The 12,085-nt window shown below is 40.1% G+C and overlaps 1 protein-coding gene across 3 annotated transcripts in view; it reads right to left on the reverse strand.

The window, feature by feature from the left end:
* Positions 1-3,026: 3,026 nt before the first annotated feature.
* The window catches only part of TBL1XR1 (TBL1X receptor 1), a 157,334-nt gene continuing 148,275 nt past the window's right edge, over positions 3,027-12,085 (reverse strand). For all 3 annotated transcript variants that reach the window (XM_036753642.1, XM_036753643.1, XM_036753644.1), the window contains 2 exons: positions 8,666-8,767; positions 3,027-7,924 (listed from right to left, as the gene is read on the reverse strand). In XM_036753642.1, coding sequence (XP_036609537.1) covers positions 7,898-7,924; positions 8,666-8,767 — 129 coding nt within the window. In that variant the 3' untranslated portion in view covers positions 3,027-7,897. The remainder of the gene's footprint in view (positions 7,925-8,665; positions 8,768-12,085) is intronic.

Here is a 12,085-nt window from a genome sequence, read left to right on the forward strand (position 1 = left end):
CTTGCACAGGTACTTTTATCTCCCCTTACTAGACAGTCTTGGGGGCAAGGGCAGTCTCACAGCATTTTGTAAACTTTAACAAACCATATAATTGGGCATAATTTCATCTTTGCCTCCCCAGTGATCCTACAAAGCAGGAGCCAATGGAATGCAAGATTAATTGAGGGTAGACATGCACTTAGCATAATGCCTTGTATATGGCAGGTAATAACAAATATACCTGAAGGATTGGATAGTAGGTACTTGCTGAAGGGCATCCAGTGATAGTGCCTTATTAAAGTGGCTGTGAATAAATTTTCTTCAACAATGGGGCCTAACACCTTTCCGCATACCTGTTCTAAATCACCCTATAAAAGCTCCCAAATGAGTGTGTGCACGTCACATAATCTAAATAAAACCCACCTAGATCACTCACGTAAACAGCATGCAAGAAGTTTGGATAAAGCGAGGAAGAAACAGGGGCTACTGATAAATAACAGACAGGACCACTCCTTCCTTTACTTGAGGGGTTTGAAGGTTCTCTCTCATTGGTGGTCATCTCTATAGACTAGGAATCTAATTTAGGATCTGCGGGTGCCTTAAGAGACTTTCTACTTCAGGCTTCTTACGTTTTTGTTTTTGCATCATGGACCCCTTTGGCAGTCCGATAATGTCTATGGACCCCTTCTCACAAGGTTTTTAAATGCATAAAATGAAGTACGTAGAATTATAAAAGAAACTAGTTATAGTGGAATGTAGTTATCAAAACCTAAAAGAAGTTCACAGATTCTTAGTTAAGGACCCCTCCTCCCCTGCCCAGCTAGTCCAACTCCATTTTACAGATAAACTACAATATCTTCCTGACCATTCAATTTATTAAGTGCCTGCTATCTGCCAGACACCGTGTCAGGTGCAAGACAGACTGTGCCCTCAAGGACCTCTTCTTCTGACAAACATGGCATCACTCGATTTATCTAGCAAATAACACTTAAGTACAACTTACATATGTATGTCTGTGTATATACGACAAATCTCCTCAAAACATGCTACATATTTTGCCTGGCCTCTAAAACAGAGGACTGGATAGGATTTAACCCTTTCTTGATGACCGAGCATCTTCATCACAACCTTGTCTTCCTGGGGTGTAATCCAATTCTGCCCTGTTGGACCCCGGTCTCAAGATGTCAGAAGGCCTATCTCTCTGGCAGTTCCTCTGCATTCTGCAACCTGTTTTGCTATTTTTTAATGTGCCGTGGACTAAGAAATTAACTAACCAAGCTTATTAAACCTGGCCATCAGGTAAGTCAAGCAGGTGGATGAGGGCCTAAGAAGCCAAGAGCACACTTTTGCTGGAAGATGTGGGCTTTGTGGCTTCCAGGCATAGGAAACTGTTCTGGTGAGATGGTTATTTTGAGTAGAGGCTGCAGCTAAGTGATGGCATCGTTATGTTTCTCTTGCTTTCTTCCTTCCTTCTTTCTTTCTTATATTGATATTGCCTGCCTACAGAACTCTGCCAGTGGCCAAAAAAAACCCCAGGATTTCTGTTTCCGACACGCTATCAAATACTTTGTTGAATGTATTTTAAAAGATAAAGAAATTTCAAGGAATTCCTATAAAAATTTTAATACAAAATATTACAAGCTAGAACAAATCAGCGTGGAGATATGACATTTGATAAGAAGCACAGAAACACAAGTAGAGGGTTAACATTTCATTAATGACTTGGAGATACTAATAATAAGCCTAGATACTGCAGTGAGAGGCACCATAAAACTTATTTGCACACAAATATACTGGGAAAATAGTAAAAACCTAATCGACATATAAGAACTATGATTTATAATAGGGAGGAAACCAAAAATATCCCTATCTTTGCTTATGATTGGAAGCAATTAGTTGTACCATGTGTATATGTGGACTTCTCCACTAGTGATCCTCAGTTCCATTTCGAAGGCTTAATATGTAATGGATTGGCTACAGTCTGTGTCATGCAATCAAAGGTAAGCCACTGATTGAGAAGGGCTGCCTGGAAAAAAATAACTGTAGTTTTCCTAACATAGGCTAAGGTTATGGTCAAGTAATAGCTGTAAACAGTTATGCTTTTATTAGAGTACTGAATGAATTCAACTGAAAAGTCTTAAGGGAAAGGATGATTACGTAAACATTCACATGCACGCAAGGACCAATGGTATGGAAATACCTCCATGGGAGAGTTAAAAAGGTTTCGATTAACTTCAATGGAAAATCAGAAACTAATGACTGATGGATGACGTCTTCAGACACAGTGCTGAATCATCATTTAGTATGTTTTAAAGGGAACAGTACACCTAGCCAGTGGAAGATGGCGCCAAAAGATGGTATTGATTTTAAACTTTCACAGGGAGTTGAGCCAAAGAAGCTGTAAGGGGGAACACAACATCTTGAACACAAGAAAGGTCCTTTCTTGTAAATCTAGTAGAGCTCGGGAAGATTGAGCCCAAGGACCCTTCAGTGCTACATGACACAGTTAAGAGCTCATTAACGTAACACTGAAAATAATTCATAGCAACTAACTGTTCCTCAAATGACTAGATGCTCTCTTTAGTTTTATAGTACAAAAGAAAGTGAAATCCAGATTAAGATACTTTCTCTTAATCCTCAGCGGTTCAAAAATACTAATTGTATCGTAGGAAATGGAAAAGTGTCAATTTGCAATTTGATCTAAGGGGTTGGATTGTTTTGAAATTGTGCTCATGCATCTTGAAAAAACACCATGACAGTTTCTAATTTCTTGGTGGAAGTTCTTATCTATTTTACATGGGTACATGTGAGACAATCGACATGCTTTGTTATGATAGCTAACTTAGAGCAAAATAAGTTTATTCTACAATAGAACATTAAAGGAATAAAAATCAAGTCAAATGTAAACAAGAAAGTGTAAACAAGAAAAAATTATAACACCCCTCTCTCTTGACCAGTAAATATTCTATACAAACTACATATGTATCAAAAATTTTATATTTATATTTATATTTTATATATATATGTATATATATACACAGCCAACATAATATCAAAATATATTTTATTCTGGACCTCTTTCAGATCTGATTCAAATTACAGTTGTCAGAGCAATACAATGCAAATGGAAACTGCAACAGGGACATATGCCTCCGAGGGATGGGGGCATGGGGGGTAAGCCATTGTGATGGAGAACCCAAATACATCCTAAGTGTAATTCACATGAGCCAGGACAGCCTAGAACATCTCTATCAGTCTTCCTTAGACAATAATCATGAAAACTGAATAAAAGTCTTTTGACAAGTACAAAAAACTGTCATGGGCTGGTTTACACTTGACAACAGTTGTAAGTTAACTGGATAACTAAAGAAATGATGCAGACGTTCGAATCCAGTGCTACAGGCAAGCTCACAGAATTAGACGCAAAGGATTTGTAAAACCAAAATTAAACCATTACAACTACAATGTCAAAGTCAGGAGAGAAAAAAAAATTACTTCTGTATTCAAGGATTATAAAGCCACAGAATGCAGCCTTAAAAAAAAAGAAAAAGAAAAAGAAAGAACTGAATAAGTAGTACACGGGACTAGATACAACATGCAGAGTGTTTTCCTGAACTTATCCGCAAATTCCAAAAAAAATTATGAAATAGCTTACTAGGTAAAAAGGCATGCCCTAAGTCATCACCCTGCATCAACACTGTAAACTTAGAGGCGGAAACAGAATGGGAAACCTCCTCAGACTACTGATCTAAGATGCTCTATCTCTAAATCAGTGTATGGAAAAAAAAAACAGAACAAAAACCCAACGTAACTTGAACTTCTCCTCACTTAAAAAATTCTCTTTTCTACCTTTAACCAGATTTATGTTTAAGAAAGAAACTCTTGATACTGAATTGTGATACTTGAGAGCTATCACTGGAAGAAAAGGTCATTTTTCACTTCCCTCCCCCACCTTCCACCCCTTTTGACCCAAGAGAAAACTTTCAGGGTCTCTTGTTGATTTGCTGCTGTTCCCTAAATATGGGCATTTGCTGCCGTGCCACAATGTTGGTCCGCCAAAAAGAGGGTTTCCTGGGAACTTTCAGATGTGATCTACTAGCACGTATCTGTCACCTAAGTACTGTCTGCTACACACGAGAGCGGAACACAGGATATGCAGAGAAACACGACGTGCCCTGAGCTGAGGAAAATGAGCATCGCTCCTGAGTAAATGGCACTGAGCAACAACTGAGACACCGTTTCTGCTCATCTAGTGAAACCCCAATCCCCCCGTGCCCGCATCAGCTCCATGTGATTCACACAGAATCCCTCTGCAGAGCCCTTCAGGACTGTCTATTCCACAACTATAATTATACCCTCAACCAAACCATTCTACCTAAACAAAGCTAGCTCCTTAAAAATAGTCATCTCTCATTAAATAATCTATTTGGACATAAAGCAGGGAAAGGAAAAAAGGAGTGCTTTACAAGTGAAGGTAAATCAGCACAAATCTTTGGCCTTTCTCTTGACATTTGTACATGCCAAAAAGCAAGAAACCTTCCTGTACTTCTTCTATCTGGTGATTCCTGCATTTTGCACCATAATTAGTTGTTAAACCACAAAGGGAGGCACTTTTAGTATTTGTAAAAGATGTTTCATCCTAAATCACATCTAACACTAGAGAATTGCTCATCACAACTGGATTATCAATAATAACCTAAGACCTACTTAAAATTTATCATGGCCTAAAATACATCAGAAAGTCAAGGATGGGACCTGATCCATATTAATAGAAAAGGGAACAAACACATGAAAACGTGGCTTCCTTCCCTACATGGATATGAACAATGAGATTCCTGCATAAGCTTTAGGAATGAATGGGAAATATGACGGCTCCTCTGACTTTACTTTCTCCATAAACCGATGAGTCCCCCAAGTTTTCAGCTCCTTCTTCCCCATGGTAACAAATTCATCAGCGTGGCTTATACTAAAATGATCAGAGTGTAAATCCTACTCAGGTCACAGTATGATCATAACCTCCTAGAAGAACTACCAACATTTCAATTACCAGCCCTTGGGAAAAACAGGGGGGAAGGGAGAGGGGGAGAAAACAAACAAACCAGGAACTCCATAAATACAGTACTTCACAAGGCTGTGAACTTAGTCTCTGGCCAGTACATTTATGCTCTAGACTCTTTTTTTTTTTTAAACAGCTTAGGAGCAGCATCGTGGCACATCAGCAGGCAATGATGATATTGAGAACAGCAGCAAAAAATAAATAAATAGTCCAATGTTCCTTAAGAGCCCAGGCCTACTATGTGGATACCTCCCAGTAAGACGAGACTTCAGGGTAACAAAGCTCTGTATTTATAACTGTGTAGGGTTCCTATTATGGATGGTTTTTTTTGTAAGGAAAATAGCCAAAGATCAAAAAAGGAAAACTAACAATGGCATAAAAATGTAGCTGTCTATTCTGGCAGCCATATTGCAGAATTCCTTGACTATCTTTTTATAATCAGCTGAAAAAACCAGTCAATAACTGTATGCAAATGAATAAACTGTCCATATCAAAATACAAAAGTACTATCGATAATCACCTCTGACTTTCAGATTTAAATTCAGTGCAATTGACAAATGCATCGCTAAAGGAAAACGCAGCTTAAACATATTCAAAACATTTGTGTCTATTCCTGGGAGCACATTTAAAAATTATTGCACAGATTTTTTTTATTTTTTACTTTTTTTTTTTTAAACAACAACAGAGGTCAGCCATGGACACAGACCTCCACCAATAAAAGCAGGATGTCCAAGTGCCAGATACTCAGTCTATGGTTTCCTACGTGACTCACAAGGTAATTGTTCTAGACATCTGTCATATGTTCCAAAACCCTAAAAAGAGCTGGCACGGAACCATCACGAATGACTGCCTTTCTGGATGTGAATTAAAAAAAAAATTCTGTGATTTAGAATGGATTCCCCACTCATAATTGGGGTACATAGAACAATGAATATGGAATTAAGTGTATTCTCTTTACCAAGGGCCAATGCTATCCTACCTCAGCAAAATGAAGACTTGCTTCAAGTCACATTAGTTTGTAAAAATAGCAGAAAATCAATGGCAAAAAAGCTGCATTATTTGGGTTAAATCAATTTATGCCTAAACTAAGAACAGAGTAGATTAACTTTTTTTTAAAGCAATAATAGTCACAAAATTATTAGTGATTGAAATAGTGTTATAAAATGGTTAACTTTGCAAAGCTCTGTGATAGAAGCCATTCCTTAATTAAAACATCTGTGACATAAATTTAACAACTAACTCTTTGAAATTTATAGTCTTGGAATCTGGCACAAAACATGAAGTGACCCCCTTTTTCAACAGCACACACAAACAAGATGTGCATAATTTACAAAGGAAATTTCGGTGTACCCTCGTCACGTGAGCGTGACAAAAGCTTGCTATCTGTTGAGAAAAGTACTTGATACTGTAAACAGACTAAAGGACAATGTGGTAGTGATTAATAAAATAGCAGCTCACGCCTACTTATGCTTGAAAAAAACCGCCATAAGTTACAACAAACTGCAGAATCGGAGCAGCAGAGACATTAGTGCAAGTATCACTATTCTTGAACAAGCCGAATCGCTGCTATTTACACACACCTTAAAGCAAGTCTTCTGTTCTCAAGATCTCTTTTGAAACTAAGGTAGCAAACATTTTGCCACATAATGGCAGTGTTATCAAATATATGCCAAAGGTATTATGATTTCTATAAAGAAAACTGACTTGAGTTTTTTTTTAATACTGGAATTTTGGTTACATTATATATCAGAGCTCCTACACATATGATGGATACTCATGGTAGAAGCTAATAAACCCTTGTCCAGAAAGATTTTTATCTCTTAAAAACAAAACAAAAAAAAACCCAGAATGCTACTTTGCTCCTTTTCACAATAGTGCACAACTAAACCATAATTACCTATGGTCTTGAAGCAACAAGAATTTTTTTTTAATGCAGCTCTTGTATTTGTAAATTTAAAAAAAAAATTTTTTTTGTGCCCTTCGATTCTTAAGTTTGGCAGAAATATGTCCCAAATAAGAAACTTCTGCATTTCAGCCACACCACCAGAAAAACCAGAGCAGAATACCCTTTACAAATAATGTCCTTTCTTGATTAACATGACCAATGTCACATTTTAGATACAGTTTTCTAAAATCACCCCTCACCCCAACACAACCAATGGAAAATGTGCTCTGAGAGCCACAGAATGGACCAAACATCACTTGGCCTCTTTAAAAGAATGCATTAAAATATTTTTTAAAAGATTTTTTTTATATTTAAAAGGTGAAAAAATAAAAACAAGAAACAGATGTACTCCCTTACTTCCTGCATCCATAAAAACAAACAAACAAAAACAAAACAAAAAGAATGTTTGAAAAGCAAGAAACAACCCATGGCGGCACGTTTATATATGTCCATTTTCTCTGTACACATTAAACTGCTCGACTATTGAGGGAAATTAAAAAAAAAATAAGGAATATGATCCATCATATTGATTAGATGGGGGAGGGTAGGGGGAGGACAGGGAGGGAAGGCTGCCATTTGTCTCCCGATTTGGTGCACGTATGGTCTGCTTCTGTACAGTCTCGTTCCTTTCTTCTTCTGCTTTTCATATCCCAAGCTTCTAAATGCTATTTGGGGGCACAGCAGATAAGATGCCAGCACTTGGTGAACAGGATTCACAAGCTGTGACAAAACTCTGTCATCCTCTTCAGGGTGTAATTTTGCTTTGTTTCTATACAGTGTAAATGGAGATTTCTTTTCGGTTTGGCTGTAGTGGACTGGCCATGGTTCCAGTGGGACTAGAGCAGTACATGGGTCAGGGACAGTCATTTTGGCTATGTACACATTCATAGTCGGTCCATGGCTTCCAACTAGTAGCACTATTTCCGTAGGTCTAGTACACAAACCTGTAACAAACAAAGTTTTTTACAAGTTAAATTGACCTGGGTATTTTAGAGAACCTTATGTCCCCATGACTTATTTGAGTGTGACAATTCCAAAACCACGGTTGAGTTCTAAACCAATCCTGGCCACACGTACTGGCCAGTGCTGGGAGGTACCTAATGCCTGAGAAGAGGCAGGAGGGTACAAGTGATCACTGCAGAAGGCTAGGGGCCTCAGGCTTGCTGAACCAGGGACAAGTGAAGCTGGATTCAGAGTTGGGCTCGAGCAGCGAGTCCTGCAGGACCAGTGCGGGCGTTACGTGACTGCCCAGGAGCTACAGGCTACTATCATCCACCCTATGAGACACACAAGGCAGCAACATCCGCCCCTCCAGCCTAACACCATTTTTTGAAAACTGGGAGTAGTAAATAAACGCATTTTACCAGCAGAGTTGCTATGCAGTAAATGTTCAACTCACTGTTTGCTCTCTCACATTAAAAGACCATTTAACTAGTGAAGCTTTAGGTCAGATTAACAGTCAATCGCTTGATCATAAAGAATAACTAAGGCACACAAAAGCACCTCATTTGCAGTATTGTAGTATACTGCCCACAAAGACAACACAGTCCTTAGGAAAAGGCCAAAGACACATTTTAAAAGTAATGACTTTCAACACTGCAACAAGACCCATTTCCGCACCCCCTTCCTCCCCCCACCACCCCCGTGCATGGAAGTTGCCCTCTCACAAACGCTGTCATACTTACTGAACCATCTGATGCACTGGCTCCAACTTTGTCTCCTGCTGCATTCCAGCAAACCTCAAATATTCCACCTGTTCCCCTATAGCTATGAACTAGGGCACCCGTCTAAAAAGAAAGAGACCATCAAAAAAATAATGATATCTATGAGTTAAAGTACAGCACCATAAATGCATACATAAAGGCAAAGAAGGGTTACAGTATTTCATTGCAGTCACAGAAATTAATTAAGACAGCTAGAAACTGAGCACTCGGAGCCTCAGCAAATTACCTGAAACATATCAATAGGAACCTATGAAAGAACTGCAAAGGAGCCTGTAGCGCTCACGACCAAATGCTGGAAATGTATTTCCTGCGGCTCATCTAAGATAACCCCACTAACAGAACACACATAGCTTCTCCAGTACTGGGGAAGGAGCCCTCACTGCTATACCCAACTCCTGGTGTGAAGAGCAGAAGACAACTCTGAGAAAGCAAGGGTCTGAGACAGGCGAACATCAGCAGCTGTGGGTAAAACCACCCGGGCCTCAGAGATCTCAAATGAAGACCAGTGGTCTTAGAATAGATCTTAGAGTTCTAGTCCAACCCCCTCATTTTGCGGAAGAAGAAACTGAGCCACACAAAGAGGTCAAATGATTTGCCCAAGGTCACTCCATTAAAAAAGAGGCAGAGTTGGGATTTTAACTCAGATCCTCTCATGTCAAACGATCCACTCCAAGTTATCTGGAGTCTTTAAGGCTTCATTAGGTGGACACATGATAAAAAAGAATAAAGTAATTCTTAACAAAGCAAGAAAGGTGTAACAAGGGAAAATAAAGAGTATGAAAAAAATGTTAATTCAAGTCAATGAGTTACTTCACCACATCTCCCAGTACTCCCTCTGCTACGGTAATTACCAAGGAAGTAAAGCATGGTCATTATCCCTGAGAAGCTTACAGTGAAACAATAAAGGACAATACAGAACACTAAGCATCAAAGGGGAAAATTCCGGGGAGATCCCATTTATTTTAAAATGAACATTGAGAAAGACTGAGTCTGACAGAGATAGGAATAAACAGTTTGTGCCTATTCCAGGGACACTTCCTATACTATCTCCCCTAAAGAAAACTTCCCACATGCCTACATCAAATGGGGCCACAGCAGGAAGGCAGGAGTCACAGACTGGTGAAGATGAGATAGAGTGCTGGACCTGAAGACACGAATTTGAATCCTGAGAGGAACACAATGATCCATAAGGTCTTTCTTAACTTTAAATCTGTAACCCTATGAAGTGCATTATAATTTTCCCTCTACAAACATCAAATAATGCTAAGGCAAATTCAAACCAACTGCCACAGAAGTATCATTTATCACTGATGATTGACTCACTACCAGGCTGCATGGCCAGAGATAGAATGTGGTATTTCCTATGGTGTCAGCCACAAAACCACCTTCTGAAGGATTAGAAGCCCTGCTCAGAAACCAGGAGCAATGTTCTTCCAGCATCAGGCCCTGGGAAGTCACATCTGATTGCTTCATGGGGGATGGAAGGAAGGTCTAGGTTTGCCAGTGACAATATTAGGGCAGCCAAGGGGGCTTTGCTGCCTGCCCCACTGCCCCACAGAGCACACTCAAAAGAGAGCTTCCCCTATTTTTCCTTTCCCTCTTCTCATTTTCCAACATCCAGCTTCAATAATCTCCGTTGGAACAACAGCCCTACTCCTGCTAGCAAGGCAGCTGCCAGGGTTGAACAACTATCCTCCTCTCTATTGCCCGGAAATTCAGCAATTCATCAATCATGAGGAGAATATCAAGCACCCACTGCAAACTTGTTACAAAACCCAAAATGGGCTTTCCTTCCTACAAGGCGAATCCCTTTACATTTCCCTGAATGGCTCACTACCATACCCATCTTCTGAGCCTCCTCCTTTCTCAAACCTCCCATGAGTCCCTTCCTACACTGAGCTGAGAACCTTGCCTCATGTTCTACCGAAAAAATCAAGGCCATTAGCCAAGAGTCGCCTCTCCTCCTCATCTCCTGTCACCCAGATGCCTTGTGCCATCCTCTCCTCCTTTATTTCCCCCTTCCTAGAATGAGGTGGCCCTTTCTCCTTGGCAAGACAAACTCCTCTACATGTCCCATCTTCTCCAAAAGATTGGCCCCTCTCTCATCCCTATTTTCTCATTTATCTTTAATCTCTCCCTGTCTCCTGGCTGCTTCCCTACAGAGGAGAAATATGCCTGTGGCTCCCCCTTCCTCCACTTGGTCCCCACAGCCTTGCTCAGCAGCACTCCATACATCTCCTCCCTTTTGTGACCAAACTCCTAGAGAAGGCCATCTACAACAGGAGCCTCTGCTTCCTCTCTCTGTAACTCTCACCATTCCACTAAAACTGCTCTCTCCAAGTTGACCCATGACCTCTTAATTGCCAACAGCCTTCTCTTCATATTCATCTTTCTTCATCTCTCTACAGTCTTTAACAATGTTGATCATGTGACACTCTTGGAAATGCTCTTCTCTCTAAACTTTCCTGACACAGTCTCACCAGGTTCTACTCCTACCTAGGTGGCACCATGGTGCACAGACCATCCTTCGGGCATCAGAAAGACCTCATTTCAAATCTGGGCTGAGACATTTACAGGCTATGTTACTTAACCCGTTTGCCTTAATTTCCTCACCTGTAAAATGGGGTAGCAACAGCATCTCTTTCCAGGGTTGTTGTGAGGATCAAATGAGATAAATATTTACAAAGCACTCAGCACAGTGCTTGGCACATGTTAGCTATTATGACCTATCTTCTTCTCAGTCCCCTCTGCTGGATTTTCATTCACATCATCCCACAGGGTCCTATCCTGGGACCCTTTTGTATTCACTAGATCCCATCACCTCCTACGAATTCAACTATTATCTATAACTTGATTATTTTCAAGTCTCCTTATTCAGCACTAATCTCTCTGCTGACCTCCAGACTCAAATCGCCAATTATTTATTATACCTCTTGAAATAGCTGTCCTGTAGACATTTCAACTCCATGTGACTAGAATTGAATTCATTATCTTTCCCCCATACCCTCCCCCCTCTCCCTAACATTGCCATTCCTCTCCCAGCCCCCAAACTGAGAACCTAGGTGTCATCTTCAACTCCTCTCTATCCCTCAAACCGCGCCCCCCAATATCTAATCAAGTCTATGATTTCACCTTTGCAACATCCCCAGAATATGTTCCCCTTTCTCTCCTGATACAGCCATCACTCTGATCCAGGCTTTCATCATCTCATGTCAGGATTACTGCAATAGCCTGACTGGTCTCCCTGCCACAAATCTTTTCTCCTTCAATTCAGCTACCAAAGTCTAGATCTGACCATGTAATCCCAATACTCCAGTGGCTCCCCGGCAATAACCAGTATAAAACATAAAATTCTCTGGCACTCAAAGCCCTTTATCACCC

This window comes from Trichosurus vulpecula, chromosome 4 (assembly GCF_011100635.1).
Source record: "Trichosurus vulpecula isolate mTriVul1 chromosome 4, mTriVul1.pri, whole genome shotgun sequence".
In the NCBI taxonomy this organism is placed as follows: Eukaryota; Metazoa; Chordata; class Mammalia; order Diprotodontia; family Phalangeridae; genus Trichosurus; species Trichosurus vulpecula.